Genomic DNA, 24,049 nt, shown 5'->3' on the forward strand with positions numbered 1-24,049 from the left:
TGTGGTACACAGGCAACTCCCTGGTCTGAACTCTTAGACATACAGACAGTGATTCAGAATTCAGTTTTGCACACTAATCTATTTGTCATGACACATATTAATAGATAAATGTGTAAGGACTGGACATCTAAATCAAGGAGATGAAATTTCTCTTTTATTAATAAAAAAGAACTTGTAAGATTAGAAGTAGCTTAAGGCACAGAGAGCGCAATGGTGTGGTCCATTACCTAAAAGACAATGGTAAGGCACAGTGTAAAATTTTATTTGTATATGTAAATTCCAAACGTGTTTTTCAGAAATAGTGATCACAAGTAAAAATATTGATTATAGTTTTATATATCAATATTGTGGGTAGAGTTTTATGAAATCTGTAGCTTAAAATATTTTTTTTCCATGTAGAGTTTGGTGTTGACCAACGCATTTCATTAAGTTCCTATTAAATGCTTATATTGATGTGGTCATTATTAAAAAGAATAGTCCTTCTGCAACCCAAAAAGCATGTATTTAAGAATAATGTATAATTAATAATAATAATAAAAAATAGCATGTCAAAATAAATATAGAATACATTTTTTTACTTTAGAAATAGTGTATAGACTACAGCCTGATACCATCGTGCAGCTTTTGGTCAAATAAGTTTGTAACAGGAATGAGCTGCTAACAAAAGAATGTTCTACCTCAGGTTTTTATGTAAGAACAATTTTTTCTAATGGGACTTATTACTGGAAGGCCTTCACTGGGGGGCCAGAAGATGTGCTAATCGCAGAATACTTTCTTGTGCAGTCTTTCGTGCAAATTAGGCTTTTGTTGTGCAGTATGATCAAACCAATGCCACTTATCTTTGGATCTCCAATGAGTAATGTAATGTTGCTGAGATGCACTGTTAATGTATTCTTTAGTTAAAATGTTCCACAAAGAGTTCTGGGGGAATCATGTCTCATATATTACATAAATCCTGCTTTAACTGAATTTAGTGTCAAAACTCACATTGCCTTAATTGGGATAGGAATTTCACATTATTATTTTATTTAGAAACACATAGAACAGTATAATTTAAACCTATCAAAAAGTAAATCATGAACGTAACTACTGGGGTTTGAGTAATTCAGGCAGTGGCATCACACAGAGAACTAGGCGTGTTGTGAGACAGAAGAATTTTTTTTCTTTACAGTTTATCATTGGCAAAACATACAGAAAGTGTACCTATGTTGAGTCTCTTTTGTTTGTAAGGGACCCATAGCATTCTGTTTTTCTGTTGAAATAACCAGTCAGCGTTTCATTCTCTAATGCTGAGGAAGATTTAACCCTGGGAATCACAAACATTTACTTCTCCTACTTCCCAGTGATTTTCAGTATTTAACTTAATTTCTTTTCCTTCAGAGCACATTAATCCATCTCCCTGCCTTCTCTGCCTTCTAGAGGAAGACTTAATTCAAATCTTTACCAAATTACTAATCCCCATTTGTTCACTGACCCAATCCCACAAATCTGCATATTTTCTGAACGATTTGTCCTCATCTGCTACTGTGTGAGATTTTTGATTTTGTTTCCAGCCCATTCTGGAGTAGGCAATGCAGGAAATCCAGGTCTGCATCTCTAGTCCTATCCTGGAGGAGTTAAGGCTTGCCACGGTATGAATTTACATGTGCACAATCCAGTCTGATATCTGAACTATGTGAAACAGAAATAGTGAGCGAGAGCTCTGGCCCTTATTACCCCACAAGTCTTCCTGAGGCATTTACACAGCAAATTATCACCCTGCAGGAGGAGTGGAATACAAAACTGATGGCATTCAGACTTGGGAAGGAGGGTTTTTGGGTATAATTGCTCATTGCAGATGCCAGTATGTCATCTGCATCATTAGGAACTTTTGTTATTCAGTATTTTCTTAATAGGGCGTTAGAAGCACTCTGTTTTGCTGTACAAGATAAGGACTTGTATTGCAGATTCCATAAGGCATGAAAGATTAATGGGATTTTAAGTATACATTTAAAAGGCTTTGGAAGTTTCCTCAACTTTGGCTGATTTTAGAGGAAGGCTTTTGTCACACAGGATTCCAGTGGGCTCATTGAAGATAGCAGATGAAAGAATTAAAAAAAACCTGATCTGAGTGATAAGAAAGTGCGAGTTTTCTGCTGATTTTAATGTAATCAATAAACTCTAAGCTAAAGATAGAGATGAGAGAACACATTGGTACATTTAAATGTATGGAAAATAAATCTGCCGTTTTGGAAAAAAGAAAACATTTGCATTAATAAAACAGTTTTTAAAGCATATAATTTGCTTCCTCAAGGTTTAGCCTCCTAAAGTTTGGAAATCAGCATTTAATTCAGCTAGACAATATTGACTCTACCTTAGTGTCAGTAGCTGTAGCTACTAGTCTTCGCTTTGTTTTCCTGTCATAGTTCTTTTTTAAGGTGTTATTTTTGGATCAGTGATGTTTTCTGAGTATTGTAAGTTAGGAATCATCTAAGATTTGGAAACGTACTGCATTCGTTGTACTCTTGCTGTCTTCCTCCCCCCACGCCAGAAGTGCCTATCTTGGGTTATAGATCTTGTCGCTCCTTGTAAGATACACATTTTGTCCATATTATGATTCAGTTAATAATACTTCTGCACAGACAAATTGCAGCTCTGTTCACAGGCATTGTGACTTGGAAGATTTGATTATTAGAGACTATGATTGCCTTTAGAAATCCCTGCACACGTCTTGCTGTGTGATAAACCAGGTAGTTGTCTTTCAGCTCTGTGGGTGTGCAAGGGTGGAGTTTGTGTACCTGGAGTCATACCCATAGGAAAGGTCTTTAGGCAGGTTGCAAAAGAGCTTGAGGAAGGCACTTGGTATTAGTTTTTCCTACTGCTGATGTATCAATGTTTTATCTGTAATTTTGTTCTCTTGGGTTCTTCTGCAGAGCTTCCTGGGCAACGTTTGGTGCAGGTGTTAAGTACTTGGATGGAATTGTTTGTGAGTGATTTTGGCACATGGTGCTGGCTGTTCTTTTTACTAGATGTCAGGTGGCAAGTAGCAGGGTGGGTTTTTGAGTGGGCTTCCTGGAGGGGCCAACTCCCAGGGCACTTCACAGAGCATGGCAAAAAGGCACCAAAGTAGAATGAGGGGGTTTGGCATATTTTTTTCAGATTCTTTGTGTCTTCCAGGTGTTCTCTGTGTTCCTCTTACTCTGTTTTGGCTTTTGTCCTTGAGTTGACTTTCAAGACCATGTTTCTGGGGGCATGGAAGTTCCTGCAGACTCAGGAGTTTGTTTTTCTTTTGCCTTTCTTTGCTTTGTTCTTTTTCAAGCCACCTGCATTTGCAGATGCAGCACAGAGTGGCAGTTTTCTACCAAGATGGGTTTAATTAAATCTAAAAGCTTGTAATCACAAGCTTTGGTGGGACAGACTATGAAAATGCAGTGTAAATGGTGCATGCAAATTTTAATGAAGTGACCTCTAACTGTAATTAAGCAAAAAGATAATTGCGTTATCCTAGATGCTACAAATTATTTACATTACTATTTTATATGGATGACTAACAAAGTATAGGAAGGGGAAGCAAGTTTAAAAAAACAACACAGCTTTGGTATATGTCATCTGTATGTCTTAAATATCTGTATGAATACATGAAAGCATGGTACTGATTTCACCTTTTACCCAAGTAGACAAATGCAAGGAAAAGATATCTGATCAATCAAGAGAGAACTTCTTAAACATACTGCATATATCAGTCAAATACTTTCATTTTTTGATTGCAGATCTTTTGTTTTAAAACAACAACAACAAATAAATGAATAAAAGACAAACATATATATATATATATATTTATTTTTAGAGTTATTTTAAGGGTGTGCTGCAACTTAATAGAGCTTAGAAGGAAAAGTGATTTTCTTTCTAGCTCTTATCTGCTGAATTTTTCACTTGTTTGCTCATGAGTTGTGCTTGCTATAGAGTACACTGCTCTCACAGTTCTTTAAATTTTCGCATATGAACCTGTATATAAATTTCTGCAATCATCTTTAGCAAACGCAAATCCAAAAATTCATTTTCCCTGTCAGTTTCTTTTATAGATAGCTGTTAACTGTATGCACTATTGAGAAACTCTGAAATATTTTATTTTGGTAACAATTGTTACCGCTTCCATTTTTAAGATAAAATGCAAAATTCCCTTTAGTTTATATAAAGTTTATAAACATTGCAAAAATGCTGATGTTAATCTTTGTCTCTAATAAACACCTTGTATAATAGGGATTATATAATCTCTTACATGATAAGAATTTCATTTTTATTTTAAATTTATTTTCTATTTAAACATGCTATTTCATGTATTGTAAAGTAGACAGCATGCTAAAATGTTTTTGCTCTGTTTTTTAAGTAAATGGAGTGTGGCATTGCTGTAACTTTAACCTAAAATTTTGGCTATATTACATTAACTGAGAAAAGAATAGACTTTTAACATAGATTGGGGGACACTTTAAACTAAACGTGGATCAAGGAAAGGTGTAACTCTGTGTGTGTGTGTGTACGCATATAAAAACATATTCAGATAATGGCTTTGTGTGTCTGTAATAAAGGTAAAATTCTTAAATGATCCATTTGTCTCATGGGCTTTCTGTAATTTTCTACCTATTTTATATACGTTGTCTAAAACAAATTCTTCCCCTAGACATGAATATAGCCTGGTTATGAATGCCTGCCTATCTCAGATTTCTTAAACTCTTTTTCCTACAATATTAAAAATAATTATTTGAAGGTCAGAGCTAGAAAATTGGAGGGTAAAAGAAAATTCTGCTTACGTTTTACAGGAAGTCCTGTTTTGAACAGATCCTGCTCTAAGGAAGAATTATTAAGTGGTTGAGTTGCATGTGCTGTTTTTATTTCAGTAAGCCAACATTATGAAAGTAGAGAAAGAGGAGAAATTTCAAGTTTATAAAGCAGGTATTGCTAGAAAAATATCTAATTTGTATTGAAATGCATTTAATTCTAAAGTATCCTGAAGTCTGACTAAGTAGCTAGAACAGGACAGGACGAAACACTTAAAAAATCCAGTTACCACACGATACACAAAGCTTGTGTAGTCATAACTGTTCATTTGGAGATGCTTATAGTAAAAGCTTGTAAATAATTATAACTTCCATTGTATTTTCCTTTTATTGTTCTTTTTTTTTTTTTTTTTTTTTTTTTCCTGCTGAACTGCTCCCCAGGGTGTAGTACTAAATTGTAGCAATTGTTCCTAATGTACTTTCTCCTCTTCCTACCCCAACATCATCACATCATCTATGGAATTATGTTGCTGTCATTCCCTTGACTGTTGTTATTGCTCAAGGGATACTAATGGAAAAAAGACTTGCAGAATTTCAGTTGCTAAATACTGTGACTCTTCCTTAAGCAAAAGTGTCAACGAAATTATTCTGCATAATATGTTGCAGGAGCAAAGAGTTTTTTCTTGTTGTTTTGTAAGATCTTAGGCAATTAACAAAACCAGCAGGAAAGAAAATCTGGATTTGGTTCTTTTAGTTGCATAAGGACTTTGCTTTTAATAAACTCCTATTTACTCATTCATTTATTGTTAAATTATATCTGTGTTCAATCAAGAGATGGATTGTTATTTTGTTCTGCATATATCAATCAAACTCAGTCATATCAGAATGCAAGTGGAGCATATTTGTGTATGAATGTTTCTGTTAAGAAATTCGCCTATAACAGGTACAGAATACTTCAACTGCCCTGCAAACTGGAATCCCACATCCCAGACAAAGCTCTTAAATTGCGCCCATCACTTCTCATATTTCAACATCAAGACTTTTGACCTTCATCCCATTACATAAGCTTGCCAATCTCTCTTTTGGCTGTATAGTCGTTACAAAAATGAAGAGATTTGAGTTCCCTGTTTTCCATTTCACCTTTCAGTGACACATCCCCAGTTTAATCTTCCCATTGCCTAGTTATTGCAAAAATGGGCAGAAACACTGGGAAGATGAGTATACCTTCCTCTGGAACAATATATACTCTAACATATAAATTAACTGAAAGTTCTCATTTTAGTTGTTGTAATATAGAATATTCTTACTCGTTCTTGTCTGAGGATTTCTGCAGAAGACAAAGTTTATGGTGGGGGTTGTGTGTGGGGGCGGGAGGTTGTGTATTTTTGTTTGTTTTTTAAATGGCATTATTGTAAACAATCCCACTTGGTCCTATTTGATTTTAAGTGTCAACCCTCTGTCTTTTGTTGAGGTGATTTCTGTTACTTCACCAGATATTTTCATCAGCATCTGCTACACGCACCTAAAAAATATGTACAAAAATTATCTTGCATTCGGACTCGGTGAAAATGTGTTTGACAGTGCAGTGTTCCCTGGTGTCTGCTGTAGAACTTTCTTTAAATTGCAATTTGTTTAGGTGAGCACAATTGTATTACTTCTGTAGGAGCTCCAAAAACATAGAATTCAGATTATGGCTGTTGGGACAAAATGCTATTTATAAGCATGATGAAGCTATGCCTGTTAGAAAATAAAACAGAAAAGCAAACTGCATTATCATCTTGTTACTATGCAATAAGTAGTAGATAGATGGTGAGAGGGAGGCATGATGAAAGGGTTCAGGAATAAGACAATCTGATGTATCCCCTATTTGGAAGGTAGTTTTTGTGTGATCCTATTATGTACTTCAGAACTAGATAACCTAACATTCAACAGCAATGTTTGAGGGACAGGTGTTCCAGTTAAAATTCAGATCCCATTTAAGTATCGCTAGAGCTGGTTGAAGGGAAAAGAGGTGGTTACTTTGATTAGTGATTAAAATTAATAAATTTTTTTTTTTTTTTCTCTACAAGATGCAGGTCATTTTAGATTTTTTTCCACAAACATTGAATGAGAAGTCGACTGGGAGTACAATATTCTCACATCTGTTCTGCTTACCTCTTGATTCTTGACAAGAGTTGTGTTTCTTTGAACATTCTTTCTCTTGCATTAGTTTTGCAGCTGAAAACAATTCCGTCAAAAGTGTCTCTGACCCTAATTACGTCTGACACTTAGGAACACATCAAAAATAAAAAGCCAATTTTCAAAATATTTTTAATGTCTTAATTGGAGGGACGTCTGTAAGTGTTGTTTTCTTGTCAGTGGATTGTGGTACAATATACGTATCATTTTGTTTTCGTATTTGAATGTTTTTAAAATCTTGGGATCTAGTAAGCAGATTTAGAGTAATATTGGATATATATTAAATGATTTCTCTTTTAAAAAATAATAAACTAATTGTATGTAAACATTAATCAAATTAATTAGGCATACTATTTTTTCTTCTCTAGTGAACAAACATAAACCCTGGATTGAGACATCATACCATGGAATCATAACCGAAAATAATGACACTGTAATTTTGGATCCTCCTCTTGTTGCTTTGGATAAAGATGCACCTGTTCCCTTTGCAGGTAGGAATATGCATTAGCAGTAGCATTTAAGCTTATGGACTGCATTATAAAGTTATTAGCATTAAGGAATTAATCTGTGGTGCAGGAAGAATGTAATCTGAAGGATGTGTTTAGAGGCTGTATTTGAGTACTCAGGACTTAACCATAGACCCAGCAATGAGATGTCTTTTACAATGAATGTGTCTGCTCATTTGTTGTTAAGCAGAAGTGATTATAAACAGTGTAAAACACCAGGCATGCACTATCAACATTTTTTAATGAAAACACAGGAATCATATAATTAAATTTGAATTCACTTTTATAGAAACTAATCATTACAATTGCCTAAAGTAATAATATGTATTTAGTTCTGTTTAGAAATAACAGCATTTGTTCTTCTCTTCCTGTTCTGCTCCATGACCTAAACCTGGCTATAGGCAAATTATGTGACAATTATTTAAAGGTGCTGAAATCTTATGTTAACTACATTAGTACTTTATAACTGTCAAGACTTGGGCAGAAAATTTAATGGAGATTTTGAAGATTTGTATGAAGATTACTGTATGCTAGATGAATGTCTTACAGACATTTATAAAGCCTATTTTCCTGATACTTATTCTGTCATACTATATACTTAAGCAGCAAAGAGTACGTTTGCACATCAAACAAATTTTCTCTTAAATTCCCTGTTTCATTAAGAATATTTATTTTAAGGAGATGGGAAAATGTTAATGCTTCACAGCTGTACTGAGATCCTAAAATGATGCTTTAAAAAAAAAAAAATTGTTTAAGAATGTTCATCTTGTATAAGGAAAGGAACTGAGGAAGATTAATATCCTTAGAATGCTCTTGTGGAATACAGTTATAATCAGTAAGCAGTAAGTCACAATACTTGGTCCAAAAAGCATTTTACAGCAGCATCTCAGTATTGTTATTAGCTATTTTCTGGCATATACAGGCATAAAGCATATACTGGCATAAACTCATTCCATGCAAGACAGGAATTCACAAATGTTTTTATATACTGAACCTAATTTTAATATCAAGATTGGCCCCCCCAGGTTCTTGGTTTTGCAGAACATTTTTTCCTCAAACATATGTGCAGGGGGGATATTCAGTGCAGAGGACTTGACTAAATTCAGTCAGAGGTGAAAGCCTCAGGTAGCATATATACACAGACACAACCTGAGCACCAAAGACTTTTGTCCACATATCAGTTTCTATGGCACCGAATTACTTGCTAATGGAGGCATAATCAATGTGCATTCAGAGGTAAGTAGACAAGCCCCTATCTGGGACATGCTAATTATAATTAGGACAGGAGTGTTTCATAGAAAGATTCTCAGGATAAGGTATCTTGATTCGTGATTCAGTAACTATTATTTTAAGCAAAGGGGAAAAATATATATATATATATTTTTCCAAATTTTTTTTTATGCATTTATAAAGAAACTACCATATTTTAAAACAAAAACTGTGGAATGGGACTTCAAATGATAAGCTGTTTTCCACAGTCTGGACTATTGCGTCCAGTTCTGGGCCCCTCAGTTCAAGGACAGGGAACTGCTTGAGAGAGTCCAGTGCAGAGCCACAAAGATGATTAAGGCAGTGGAGCACCTCTCTTACAAAGAAAGGCTGAAGGAGCCGGGTCTCTTTTGCTTGGAAAAGACTGAAGGGTGACCTTATTAATGTTTACAAATATGTAAAGGGTGAGTGTCAGGAGGATGGAGCGAGGCTCTTCGTGGTGACATCCAATGATAGGGTTCCATGTGTTTCCCTGTGACCTGATCTAGGCGTTCCTGCGCCGGCAAGGGGATTGGACTAGATGATCTGTCATGGTCCCTTCCTGTTCCTAACATTCTGTGAAGGTCTCTTCCCACCTAGATGATTCTATTGCTCTATAATGTATTTGAGTAATTTTTTATTTATTTTCCTTAATGCTAACTTTCACATTTATATGCAATTCATTTTTCCAAATGTTTGTGTGAAACACAGTAAACGTAAGTTTATTTCAGCAAGGATTTCATCTCGTTGTGAAATCTTCAGCTACAGTTATTTAGGAATAAAGATCAATTCATAATGAAAAGATATCCTTTTCGTGTGTCTGCAGTCCATCTCATTTGCTTCTTTCATTTGCATTCCCTTGGGAACCTTACAGAGATGTTAATCGTGCTGTTTCCAGTGATACTTCTTCAAACTGTTTACTGACTTCTTTTTTTTTAATTTAACTTCTTCATTTATTAATTCTATTCATATTTTAAGAAGCACTATGGGATTTGGGATGGAAAATACTTGGTGTGTATCACTGACATTAATATTTCAACTTATTTCCAGGTAGTAATGTGCTTTTGACCTCATGATCTGCAATCCAGTTGTAACATTATAATAATTATTGAACCCTTAATTTCCTCAAAGGACCTGGATTCCCTGTCTGTTTTGAAATACCTTTGTGTGTTTTTGTTTTAAAGGTTCTTGCCTTTTTAATTGTTGGAGTAACATTTCTTCTTATTTCTGTTTTAAATTTACTATTTAATATCAGGTAATTTTATTTGGCTTCATAACATCCATAACATTATTATAGCTCTTTAAGTAAAATTCAATTTGTGTAATGTGTTTAGTAGGAGCAAACTGAAAATGCGCACAGCTGTACACATTAATAGTATTCACGAGCTCTACATTTGATAGTATTTTAATTTGGAGTTTGTTCTATGGCCATATTTTTTTTAGGCGTGGGAAACTTTTACAATGCAATATATTGGTCTTCAATGGTACAAGAGAATCAGAGCTCCAACTATTCCTTCCCCATTGCCCTACTAATGTATTTTTTTTTTTTTGTATTTTATCCACCTATTTTGTAAAAAAATTTTAAATTTTTAATCTTTCAAAAGACTTTTCCATGAATTGTTTTTTAAAAATGGTCTCAGATTTAAGAATTTATCATATCAGGGCAAAGTTTCTGACCTATAAGCTTGGATACCTACTTAGACTTCCTTGGATAAACTATATTAAGCCTAAATGTATGGGTCTTCTTCCTTTAGAGCTACAGCTGCTGCAATAGTTTACTTGCAGAGTTTTGGCTGTTCATCAATACTTGTGTTGGCTTATATAAGGAGGCATTTGTTCTCAGTAATACCAGTATGTATGTAAAGAAACAAACTGCCTACCAAATTGCTATATTATCCTTTCAGATTTCATCCGGGTATAAGTTCCATAGAAATATAAAAGTCAACTATTGACAAAAAAAAAAAAAAAAAAAAAAAAGCTCTGTTAGCCATCAAGTTGATATTCCGAGGGAATACCTCTGTAGGTGCATAGCCAGGTGTTATATGGACAATATAATCTTTCTTCTTTTCTTCATGCTTTCTCTTTTAAGTGTTCATCTTCCATAAATGACAGGCAAATTACAGGGTTTATCACTACAGGGTGACAGGTCAGAGTAGGTAAAATGCACAGTTATTCTATACATTTATTTAATTTATACATATGATTCTATGATATATTCCATATTTATTTATATATATCTATATATATTCCCAGTGAGGGCATAGTCCTTTGGGACTCTGCCAAACTTGTGGAAGTAAGGAAGTGTGGAAGTCCTTGCATTTATGGCCAAAGTAAGGGCAGCTTCAGAAAAGAGGTGCACAAGTGTTGAGGCAGAAAGTGTTGCCTCAAAATGAGTGCACTGGGGCCACAGGTCAGAGAATATAAACTTTGCTGTGTTTTGTCTCCAAATTAAATCTGCATTCTGCTTTATAAAACAAAGTTATATGGGATATCTGTGGATATGCCAACACAGTGGTCTAAGATTATAATGATGATATAAAGATTTGTGCTACCAATAACAGGTGCCAGTGGAGAATGAGATTATGCTATTTTTTGTGCAAAAGAAAGCACAGGTCCACTGTACTGCCCTGGCTTAAAGGAACCAGGAAGGGCTGTTTGTACCACTCAGTGTAAGATCTCTTAGTTCAGCAATAGGAGCCTGGAAATAGTGCAGGTTTTCCAGTTCTGAGCTGTTTATTATCAAGGATCCTTTGAGCAAAGTACAGATTGCATTGCTCCTGTCCATTACCCTGGTGCACAGGTGGCTTACACACTTCATATGTTGCATCTAAGCAAAGTATCTTTCACCTGATAGCTGCTGAGTTACTAGGAACAAAAGCAGAACTAATTTATTAAGACACATTTGATATTCATCTGTGATTCTTATCTGCCCCCCAGTGCTTCTGTTTGCTTTCTATACCAGTTCTTATATTCTTAGTTTTTAGTTAAAATGTTAGTTGTGGCATAGACCTGGTCTTTTTCTGTTTTCCTTTATGGAAGCTTTAACTTAGTTAGAACATATTTTAACATTTTTTTCTCCAAGGCTACTGAGGTAAATCTTGTCAATCCATTCTGGTAATACACACATTATCATGCATGTCAAGTCCCTGTTCACAGAGTGGTCACAAAAGAAAATGCCTTCAGTCAGCACAGTTTTTTTCTCCTTTGTCATATTTTTGAAATCAAGAGTGACGACAGGAGAAAGAAATCTGTGTAGTTGCCACCTCAGCAGGTCTGTGTTTCCAGGGAGGACTAACAGGAGATTTAGAAAATTCCTAAGCTGGCCTGTGAAAATGCTAGTTACCTGATACGATCAGCCTCTTTCATGACTGGAGCATGAAGAATTTCACAATATTGCAATGACTGTCTTTGGTCTTAAGAATTTATTGTGAATTGCACAATAATCAGTGTACATGTAAAACTGTAGTTCTTGGAATTTTCATGGAATTAGTATGCTCATTTTTTATTTCGTATTTTTATTTTTAATGCAAGCACATTTTTGCTGGATTCTAGTTATAAAGGGAATTTTAAAAATACTGTTGTGAATGTCTAAATGCCATTAACACCCGGGACGCAGCCGTATGCAGGGTACCACAAAATAACCATGAATAAACTACAAGTCCTGTAGATACAGGTTAGGCCTAGTCTGTCTTCTTAAGCAGTATAGCATTAACTGTAGAATGAGCTTTGTTACTCTCTAGCAAAATCCACTGGATGAATCGTAAAATAAGTAAAACAAAAAAAAAAAATAAAAAATTAAACAGAACTCTTAAAAAGAAGGAACATAAATTTAATTAGACTTGCACCAACCTGCAGGTTCAGCTAGAAATCACTTCTAGGATTTGACTTTCAGGCTTAGGAGTGGTTTAGCTAGAAACAAGGATGAGATCATGCTGAGATCATGAGATCAGCTGAGCTGATTTGACAGTGGTCCATTTTTGTGATGGTAAGAAAACCTCACAGAATGCTGGAGTATTTTGGAAGGCTATTTGGAAAGGACACCTGTCTATGTTTTAATTACAGCAACACCGTTTCATTAGTACTGTGCAAAAATGGAGCTAAAAGGAACCTCAGGATGTCTTCAGTCCATCCTCCTACCCAAGGCAGGACCTATTATATCGGTGTCATTCCTGATAGTTTTCTGTCCTAACCATAAAAATCTGTAGTGACAGAAATGCAACAGATTTCCTGGGCAGTCTATTCCACACTTTACTGTGCTCATAGTTTTTTGTGATGCCTAACCTGAACTTTCTGTGCTGCAATTTTAGCCCATTAGTTTTTGTCCTATCCACCGTGGATAGGCAGAGGAGATTATTGCCATTCTTTTGTGCAGCAACAACCTTTTATGTCACTCCCTGAAAGCACCGTGAGCATCTTAAACAGCACAGGAGCTTCAGCTGTCCATTGTGTTACTGATAGAGAAGGGAAGCAGAGAAATAGGAGGTGACTTTGAGAGCAATGAGATGATGAATGCCCTTTTCACCTTGAAAGTGAACAGCCTAACTCTTCACTGTATCACCATTATTAAGCTGATACAATTGCATGAGTGAAGTGTGTTCCACCAAGTATAAACTGGGTAATTTTATCACTGTAAGTTGGACCCATTCAGTCTGAAGCTGCTCTTATGTTCTAGATAGATTTACAGACAGCCTTTTTGAAAAAGGCCAGTGTCTTACTGGGCAAACACAGGTACTCTATCTCAGAAACAATTGCAAATCAGACTTCTTTTGCAGATGGAGTCCCAGTCTCTGACAACCATTTTGGCTTTGCTAAAATCACTGTAAAGGATGAGTAGACAATAAAGCCACCAAAGAAGGATGTCTGAATATTCACTAAGCTACAGATTACATCCACAAACTCTTCCGAATCATCTTTCTTATTTTGGCAGCTCATAGGAGTGTGTATTCTGAACAGCACCACAGCAAAATCCATTAGTTATCAGTCTGCTTACACCCAGGGGCTTGAACGCAAAATCCTGTTTCTCTGCTTGAAAATGTGCAGCGTCCATTCTTCTTGTTTGCTTATTTACTTTTATTGATAAGCAGTGGCATTGATAACATAAACAGTCTTTTTGGTACAAAAAACAGGGAAATTATTGTTCAAATTGTGTCTTGGAATACTGTCTTTTTTAAATCTCACTGCTGGCAAGATGTAAAACATGCTGTCAGTTTCATAATGCCCAGAATTTGTTGGTGTTAAATATTTCACTGTGAAGATGATGCATGATCAAAAAATCTGAACTGTAAGTTAACCCATGGAGTATTGCTGTCATTTGTAATGAATGTAAAATTCAAAAACAGAAGTTTAAAAATTCAGCAGGTGATTTATTAATGCAGTTTAATTAGCTAAGACTGTAGCCTTTAAAAGCAAAAATAGAATCTCATCATTGTGATCATGACCTAAGGTAAAAAAAAGATTGGCAGCAGCACAGTCAGCTCAGCTTTGACCTGAGGGTGCTGTTTGCCATCCAGTAAAGTTAGGGTGATAGATGCTCAGACCTCTGATTAAGAACACACCAAAAAATATCACTCTGACAGTGACCTCTGTTGGTTAGTCCATGAAATTCAGAGGTGAAAGTTTTGTTTTTTCCTCTTGAAGTTTTTTCCTCTTGAAGTTTTTGCCAATTAGGCTGAATAGCCTTTCATATTCATTTTGACAGTACTGAAAAAAGTAGGTCACAAGTTTCAAATGAAGACTAAAGGTTCAAGAACTCAGGCTGTTCTGATAAAACTCCTAGTAGCTGCTGAGTGGTCTGTCATTGTAGGAGTATGTGGCTAGGAAGAAATTCAGTCTTTAATGCATGGACAGTAAGGAAAGATGCTTCTGGCAGACAAAAACAGTAATGAATGAGAATGGTGGAAATAGACTGTATTTACTGTACCTAAATATGATAAATTATGTGAAGTCAGAAAGAACCAAGTAAAGTAACCAAGTAATTATGCTTTGATCATATTCAATTGGGCTTTTAGGCTTATGGATAGAAATAGAATTTTTATGCTTATTGCTTTGAAGTAAATTGGAACTGTTTTGAATATATATCTTTTTAATATAAATAAAACTTGATCTTTGTAAAATTTGGGCAGAATATTACAGTGGATGTGCAAATGTGTACATGAAGACAGAGGAGGAATTTGTCATTTTTTGATGCTGCAGTGTCATGCTAACTAATTAATCGACTATTTAATTAAAACAGGTTATTAGTGAAGTTGCCAGGAAAATAGCATCTGTCATTAAAGTTCTGGGCTAGAACCAATAGACCTGTAGGTCCCAAAATCGGTAGGTACTGTTAGGCTGTAACTATGGATATAGATTTTATCACACACCTCCTTTGAAACTAATGAAGCCTTGTTGTGTGAATACCTTTAGGTTTAATCAAAAAAATCAAAATTTTAGCAGCTTGTTAATGTCACCATCAGAACTATGGCTAGTGATTACAAGATAATCCAGTTAAAAAAAACAAAACAAAACAAAACACAAACAAACAACAACAAAAAAGTACTTCCTTAAAGAAAATGAAAAAGCCAAACAATTCTATTCAAAGTAGCAAAGTTCTCTGTCAAATTCAAATGAATTGTGGGAATTACTGTTTCCTGCAGCCCTGTCCATAACAGGATACTGAGAGATGCAGTTTTCTTTCTGCTGTTCCTAACACCTTGCAGGTTCCTAAATCCTAAAAAAACAAACAAAAAACAAAAACAAACAAACAAACAAACAAAAAACAAACAAAAAAAAGAAAACAACACACACATTAATGCATTAATGTAGGAATCATAAATTTTCTTAATCAGACAAAATTTATCAGACAAATTTTATAGAAAATTCCAGAAAACCACATTCACAATGACCCATTATTTCTATGAAATTATACTGTTAGTCATAGTATACTTACCTTGTTGACATTACAGTAATTTATGTTTTCTAGAAATGGGCCATGGATTTTAATGCACTTTCTTTTTCTTCGGTGACCATAGCATTTGACTGTGACTTGAAAAGCAAGGTATCCATCCAGGAACATTCGCATTTAATACTAAATGTTTTGGCCAATGCTTCAGTTATGGAATTCCAGGAATTTCAAAGTTTGTTTACATTTTACTTGTCTATTTATAAAGGTGTTAATGTGACTATTAGAAAGTTAAATAGAAACATCAAGAAATTTTTAAACTGTCAACAAGTAATTGAATTGATAAAAATATGTGCTGTATCTCAACAAACTTCTGAAGATAATACAGGGTATATAAAAATATCACTAAAACACCTTTTTAAGAGACATTTCTAATAGATGTTAAATCTTGAATTAGTAGAGCTAAACTCAGTGGTACTGTAGCAATTTGTCCTCTGTGCTGACAGTGTCCATCTGTAAGGACACAGGAACATACGATGTCTGTAACCAATCCAATTATCTGCTTATATTTATATATATTAAAACAATATATCTAAATTTGCAGATGAAATATGAAGTTATTTCAATGAATTATGCCTTAAAAAAAAAAAAAGATGCAGAAAGTCATTTATTTCATTGAGGTACTGTTTTAACCTATGTTTCCTTCACAAGAATGTGAATTAAGATTGACTTGCTTTTGCAAAGTAATTTTCGCTATGTACTTAAGCATGGATTTTACACGCTTCCCTAGCTCTCTAAAATCAGTGGTGTTTTCTCAGCTCTGAATTTAGATTCAGGAGATGTAAAGTACCATAGAAAATATGTAGCATTTTGCCTTCTGTGTCGAATGACTTCAAACATTTTAAAGTGGGACTTTTGAGATTTAAAGACACTCCTAAGTTCATGTAACAGATTAGTCAGTGAATTTATGATTTTAAGAATATAATTTCTATTTGGTAGTAACAGTCTCATGCTGATTTACAGCACACATAATTCAGTTAAATAAATATTGGCCTCTAATTTCTCTGTTTTGGGTTAAAAATGCTGAGGAATAATTTTGTTGTTATAGCATGAGTGACACTGAGGGCTACCTTGGGTTAAAAGAGACTCATAACTTATTAAAATCGATGCTTGCCAAGTATGTGTAAGTAGATGGAAATAAAGTTACAAAAATCCACTGTAGTTAGATGTCTTTGTTATTGTGCTTGCAGTGAATATCATAGTTGAATAAGTTGTGACAATTTCAGGTGCAAACAAGCATTTTTTAAGCATTTGTTGACATAAATTGAGTTACTTGAAAAGTGACAATAGCAAACATAACTCAGAGTCATGTAACATGGCAATGAAAAGGTTGAAAGAAACAAGAATGTTACTAGTGTTAATTTTTTTCTTTATTATTTGGTATTCAATTAAGTAGTCAAGTAGTCATCTTGATCCTTCCATTTTTGCTTTCTGGGGTATGTCAATTTGGGCATTAAAAATTTGTGGCCATCTTTCCTTCTAGTACTCCAATAACATAAAGGACTCTTAGGGAGGGCTGAAATAAGTAGTGTGAGGGCCCAAGGGAAGGAATAAGCTACTACTCTGAGTCTAATAATACAACTTCCACTTGAATCTCTCTTTACATTTTCATTCCTTCCTTGGTTGGAACAATAATGCAATTACATCTGCCTCCTTCAGTTCTTTCTGTGTTTCCTATGTTGTCATATCCTTAAGTGAAGAATTATGAATTAAAAAATAAATCATTTATAAAGGCATGGAGTATTAGTTATGCAGGCTTGGAATGATCTTTATAATACAGTGAAGTTTCAGTAACGTAACAAAGTGGATTTGGAATTTTCACCACTTAGAAGTTTACCACAAAAAAACTGGCACTACAGGATTCCAGTTTGCTTTAAAAATGAAATCAATAGGCTAAATTAGTTGGAAAAATTACATGTTAAAATGTAGTCCCCAGAGTGGAACTACTGGAGTTAATGCAGTGCAGAAGAGGAACATGCAGTTTGTTCAAAGTGGTTTCTAAATATTAAAAGTAAACCAAAAAAAACACCAGCCTAAGTAGGTCATTATTAGACATTAGACTTCATTTTGCTTATTGGTCAGCAATTGGCTTTGGGCCTTCTCAGATGTTCTCACCATCTTTCCTTTAACCCAGACATTTTCCAATCACAGCTCCATCAGTGTTGCTTTACTGGACTGGAATAAGTGCTCACAATAGTCTGTAAGCTCAGCTGCTTCCCATCCTTGCTAGCCTGAAAAATGCATGTGATGCTACTTTTTTGAAACAAGAGGGGGAAGGAGAGTACAAAGAATTCAACTCTGGGCAGGTAGTTTAGGGCATTGATTTTCTACTCAAATCTCCTGCTTCTGGCTGTGTGAAATGGATCAAGCCCATTTGTTCTCTTGACCTAGGATTTCTGCTGCTGTCCTTTCTACTGTGTGTTTAGACTATTAAAAAAGTTATAAATGCTTGTGTCACAAAACCATGCAGCACTGAACATAGTCTTTTGCAACACCAAGCACAAGAAGGATTTACTCTCCTCAGATGTCACTCTTTTTTCCTCCCATAATCTTTTATGATATGTATGTACCATGTTTGGAGTAGATGCAGCCCATGCAATTGGATTAGCGTGGATGCTGAACCTGAGCTAACAATCCTGTTAGAGATGTGTATCATGGTGGCTGCACAGCTCTGTCTGTATGGCTGCCATGGGCACTAGCAGCTCCCTGGCAGTGAGGTAGGCAAATTACCAAGAAATTTCATTACGCGAATGCTTAGTTTTGGGGTTCTGTAATGTGTAGAAGAAAATAAGCTTCTTCTATGCATGCGTTTGTTTGTATCGTTCATTTGTTTTTACTGAAAACATGGAATAAATAAGATAAACTCATTGAGTAGTTTTATATCTACTCTTGGCTTTTATAGATTTAATATAAAGAGTTATAACAGACTTATTTACTATGAAAACAGAGCTCATGATGTAAAGAAACAAAAAAGTGACTTCAAGGTATTTTCTTCTCATGTTAAATGCATAGGGAAGTGTCACTGGGATGTTGTGAAAGGTACTGATCCCACTGAGATACAGGGGGACAGCAAGAAGCTGACGGCAATATTGCAAGGATTTGTTGTTCTTTTTAAGAACACGTATTAAGAACAATGGGGCTACTACTATAAAACCTAGTTTTTCATGCTTCTGGAATTTTGTTATAGGAGGGCTCAAGAGACTTCAAAAAAAGAAATTGCCTATATCAGCAGATACCTGCTAATTCTCAGAGGGTGGATGGCCCTAATGTAGCCACAGCATGTGGAAATACTAACACTGGTAAAATACAGCTGATCTGCTCACTTGTTGGGATCCTTATTTCAGCTGTTTCAGTCACCATTATGTTGCTTGTGCTGGGTATGAGAAGGACCCTGGCAGAAAGGAGGTGTAAACTGCCTTTTTCTCTTAAATGGTTAGCTCCTATTATTTTTTGTGGTGCATCTTGAATTTACTATCCACATAAAAGACTGTTCAAATTGGTTTAAAAAAAAATTAAATCATGTCCCATTAGGTATTATGGTATACAAAATAGATACGCACTTAATGCAGATAGTTTGCAAGCAAAATGTAGTAGATAACTGGAGTCTTGAGGTGAGGTTTGCTTTTCTCTTTTTCTGCTTTTGTACTTTGAGGCTTTTTCCTTGTAGACTATTCTGTTTATTCCACTTTTCCTGGATGAAGGTAACTGTGTAACTGCACTATGCAAACTTAGTAAAAAACAAACAAACAAAGAATTTAAAGGAACAGAGGCAAAATGAAAGTTGAATCATGGCCATCATGATAAAAATTGTGTCCTAATTTGGAAAAGAGAAGTTACATATAAATGTACACAGGCAATTGGGCCTGCTTTTATATGGAAGTCATCATAATGATTCTGGTTAGGAATCTGGAACGCTTTTCCATGAAGAGAAACTGAGGGAATGGAGTTTGTTCAGCCTGCAGAATAGACAGCTTTGTGGGAAGACAGCAGTAGTCCTCCAGCACCTGTTTAGGAAGGGACTGGGAAGATGGAGTTGGGCTCTTTATGGTGAGAGAAGGAAAGATGACAAATTGAAGCTAGAAAGGTTTGTGATGGACATAAGGCAGAACTTTTTCACCAGGAGGACAGTCAGACGTTGGAGCATCTCCATCGTGATAGACATTCAAGGCTCCATAGAGCCTTAAGTGACCTGGTCTGACCTGACCTAGCTGCTCCTGCTTGAGCAGGATATTGTCTGAGTACCCTCCTGCCTGAATTGTCCTGTGATTTTATGATGCTGGATGTTTTTTTACTTTAATTTACTTTATTGTTTTCAGAAATTAAATTGCTAGACAGGCTTTGGGAAGACATTGGAGCTTGTGGTAGCATTTTGTTGAAAATACAGGGTGCTCACTTTCTCTGAATTTGTGGAGGATGTCTGTGTTGGCAATGACAAGGCCGCTTGGTAAGGGAAAGGAAACAGAACATCTGTATAGAAGTGACCTGGCTGAAGTCAGCTAGCAATGTTCTCTACCTTACAGTTGGTTCTTAACTTAGTCGTAGAGGAGGACAACAAGCTTCACTGTACTGTGTAAGTCTTTCTTTGTTTTGAAATGATAATTTTATTTCAAAATAACATACTTTTAAAAAGGAGCCATAGTTTTCTGTGTAAACTGTTCTTTTTACTCTTAACTAGTATGGCTACATTGAATACACACAAAAATGGAGGCCTAAAAATATGGTAAAAAAAAAAAAAATCCCTAATGTCAATTTTTTAACTTCTTTATGAGCCATAAATGCCCTTTGTGTGTCATGGACTCATATAAAATTCAGAAGAAAGTACATTGAAGACAGTTGACAGTAAACTGGCTCTTACAGTTCACTCTTATGGCAAAATGTCCAGATTGTATTGAGTGAACACCTTGGCAGTGGTTCATATCCAGATTGCATTACCTTGTTCTGTGTTGACTGTAATCACATAATAGTCATGAAAGGCCAGATGTCCCTTGTGAACCTTGACAGTGAATATCGGCTAAGTACTTTTTTTTGTCATTATCTCAGTGTTTTTTTTAGTATATCAAAAATAAGTAGACACTAATATCAGACCTCTCTTTCTATTTTTAAATGTGACAACTTATGCTATCTGCATATATAATACAGTTATACTTGCTAAAATATTTAAATTACAGTCTTTAAATAGTTTAATGCCACTTTAGGAAGAAGCTGCATTGTTTGCCTTTGATTCATTTAGGGCTTTCAATTCTCAGTGAGATTTAATTTTCTTGTTAATTGTTCTTGTGAACAAATTTTTAGAGGTGAGATTATGAAAGAGATTGGTAGGGATTCAAACTTGTCATGCTGTTGGACATCTGTGTTTGTTTCAGGTTAATTGCAATATACTCATTTACTTTTAATTTTAAACAGCTTTGGTAAGAAAGATTTTATTACCAGATATAATGGACTTTTTACCGCACATATTCTCCCTTCTGGCTTTTTCATATTCCTTTGATCTTCAGGAATTATAGATTATGAAGTGGCAGAACAGCAAAAGTTTAAAAAATACAACAAACAAGACCACCACAAAACAAACAACAAAGGAGCCAATGCTGACAGTCTTGCTGCTGGGACTATGACTTGATCTGTTTTGCTTTTTATGTTTTGCAATTGAAAGCAGAAGGGGAAAAAAAAAAAAAAAAAAAAGCTTTTCACTAGAATTGTAGGATGCTAGTTTCCAGAGTTGCTGAGACTAGCCTCTGACAAGCCTTGTTTCAAAATTCCGAACAGATATTAAGCTATACATGGGCTAGCAATATTAATTTAATATCAAATCTAAGCCATTTTTAATTGAAGAAACAATTCAAAGCCAAAAGAACCCCACAATTAGAAATACCTAACCTTACCCTAGATACCTAGAGAGTCTCTTAGTCTTCACTGTTATCAGTGGTGATAGGCTGGTGTGTGGAAATTTTGCTTTATGATTTGGGATCAACTTCTCCATATAAATGAAGATGGATGCATTTGTATTAAATGGATCAAATTGTTGTGCCATTTTAAATATGTTCTCTGACGTCAGCATGACTCGTATTTCTCAGAATAAAAGGTGATGTAGGGAGGACAGTTTCTGAGCTGGAACTTAACCAGTTTTTGGGCAGTGGGGTGTTGGAGAGAGCTCCATTCACTGAGTGGGGAAAGTGAGCTCCTCACAGCTTCTCTGATGTGATACCTAAAATTAAATGACCTAAATACTCACCATTTTGCAGAAGAAAATGGACTGGATTTAAGATTCCCTTTGGTTGTGGTTGTATTGGGAATTTGGGGAATTTATTTGAATGAAGATTATGTTTTCATGAACTAGCAACTGCTATCTAACTACATAAAACTGGTAAGAGAATTTACATGGAGGAATAAAAGGAATGGAATAAAAAAAAAAAGAATTATTTCTAAAATTAAAATATAATCAACTTAAAATTATATTGCTTTCAGAATACTTTAAGGTATGGGAGAAAAAAATTTCATTATTCACAATTGATGTGGACGTGGCAATTCTCTTGTAATTGATAATTATTGCAGTATTGACAAGTCATCAAATGTTCCTGAGCCTTGATGCATTCCTTGCTTGAATCTGTAGCTCTTAAATTCTTTTTGTGAGAATGTATTTATTCTATTCTAAGACATGCTCACTGCTCAACATAATCCTCATCTCCTATGTGCTTCTTGTTTGCCCTTCAAAGGCAAATTTTTCTTTACAATTTGTTTTGTGCCAATAACTGGTTCAATGTGCAATATACCTATTCACCCTGTAGTGGACAGAAAATCTAGAATATATTGACCCAGTAAGTCACTTGTTCGTTTATTATGTACCATTGTTGCTATTCTGAGCAGGGAAAACATGGCATTAATACTGTGCCATTAGAAATAAATGAAATGCGGTAGGATTACAGCAAACCTGATTATGCCACCAGGAAGATCTGTATCTGCTAGACTGTTCTTGGCAATGGAGGAGATTATTTTGAATTACAATACTTGGTCATATATAGCTCTTATCTTGTAAGTTCTTATCTTATAGTTTTCTCTATATCTTATCTAGTTAACATGCATTGAACACTTAATTACATCTTGATGAAAATTTATGAGAGTCAAACAGGGTTTCAGAAATACCTTGGAAGTAATTAAGCAGGGATAAACACAAATGTTTAGCACAAACATATGTTTCTGCTGCTTGGAGTCAGCAGCTATTCATACTGAAAGTATTCTGTTGATTTACTTGAAATACTCTTATGCAAGACAAGTAGAGACAAATGTGTTTTGTGTGAAGAATGTAGAAGTTAGAAAGCAATATCCAAGCAAGTTTTCTGTACATCTCGTTTATTATTACAAAATCATTTTCTATAAAGAGTAAGAGCTAACTGCATACAAAATTGAAATACCTTTTTTCTTTGGCATTGCTGCACAAGCATTAATGTAATAAAAAGCCATAATGTAGGCTCTGTTAAACAAGAATTTATAATAAACGGGTAAAATAAGGAAGTAGGTTGGAATAAGGAATGATACCTTACACTCACATCACAGACATCTTTCAGGCAGGAAAGATTCATATGGAGTACTAGCCAGGAGGCTTTTTTGAAGTGCTTTATATTGTCCTAATTCCACTCCTGATTATAGAAGTTTTAACTTTTCTATTTGGTTGCCACCTTCATCATGAGGGAGAGGGTCAAACAGAAATTTGGTGAATATATCATTAGTGTTAGTCTTCTGCAGTCTTTTACACTCAGCCACATCACTGGTGCTGCAAAGCCCTCACTGCCATCTGCTCCTGCTGTGATGTCAAACACAAGAGCTGCCCAGCTAATTGGCTCAGCAGAGTGTAATTTAGGAGGAGATGCTAGTGTATTGAAATGATGTGAAATTGCTAAGTACTACTATTTATGCAGCTTTCAGTCATCTTCTTGGTGCCCTAATCCGTTTCTTTGGATAGTTGATCTCCCTCTTGATGTCTCCTTGTTTCAGTCTAATGGATTGTAAATTGGTTTGACTTTTTTATGCGCTTCCATAACACTGAACTTGGGGGACATTCTCTTTGTACTGGAAACCCATGAAAGCATGCATAACTAAAAAATAGGTAGGTATATTGCACATGTTTATGACAGACATAATTTTAAAAATTTCTCTTTTTCTCCTTTGGACAAAATTAAACCTGCATATACATTTAAAATACATACACACACACACACATTACACTGTCTTGGTAATATAGTAATTCAGATCACAGGTTAGTTTCCTTCACTTTTAACATTACCTTATATGCTTAGATTAGAAAATAATACAAGGATTGAGAGGAAAAAACACTAGTTCTGCGAAGCAATGACTTTTTAGCTACTTGATTGAGTGTAGCTCTAGCTTATTGGCATGAAATTAACATGGTGATATGCCTACTGCAAAACAGC

At 35.1% G+C, this 24,049-nt stretch overlaps 1 protein-coding gene across 2 annotated transcripts in view; it reads left to right on the forward strand.

Moving 5' to 3' along the window:
• CLSTN2 (calsyntenin 2) overlaps nucleotides 1–24,049 on the forward strand; it is a 348,562-nt gene that overhangs the window by 138,888 nt on the left and 185,625 nt on the right. For both annotated transcript variants that reach the window (XM_038183935.2, XM_072042760.1), the window contains one exon: nucleotides 7,301–7,423. In XM_038183935.2, coding sequence (XP_038039863.2) covers nucleotides 7,301–7,423 — 123 coding nt within the window. The remainder of the gene's footprint in view (nucleotides 1–7,300; nucleotides 7,424–24,049) is intronic.

The sequence above is a fragment of the Anas platyrhynchos genome, chromosome 9 (genome assembly GCF_047663525.1).
Source record: "Anas platyrhynchos isolate ZD024472 breed Pekin duck chromosome 9, IASCAAS_PekinDuck_T2T, whole genome shotgun sequence".
Lineage (NCBI taxonomy): Eukaryota > Metazoa > Chordata > Aves > Anseriformes > Anatidae > Anas > Anas platyrhynchos.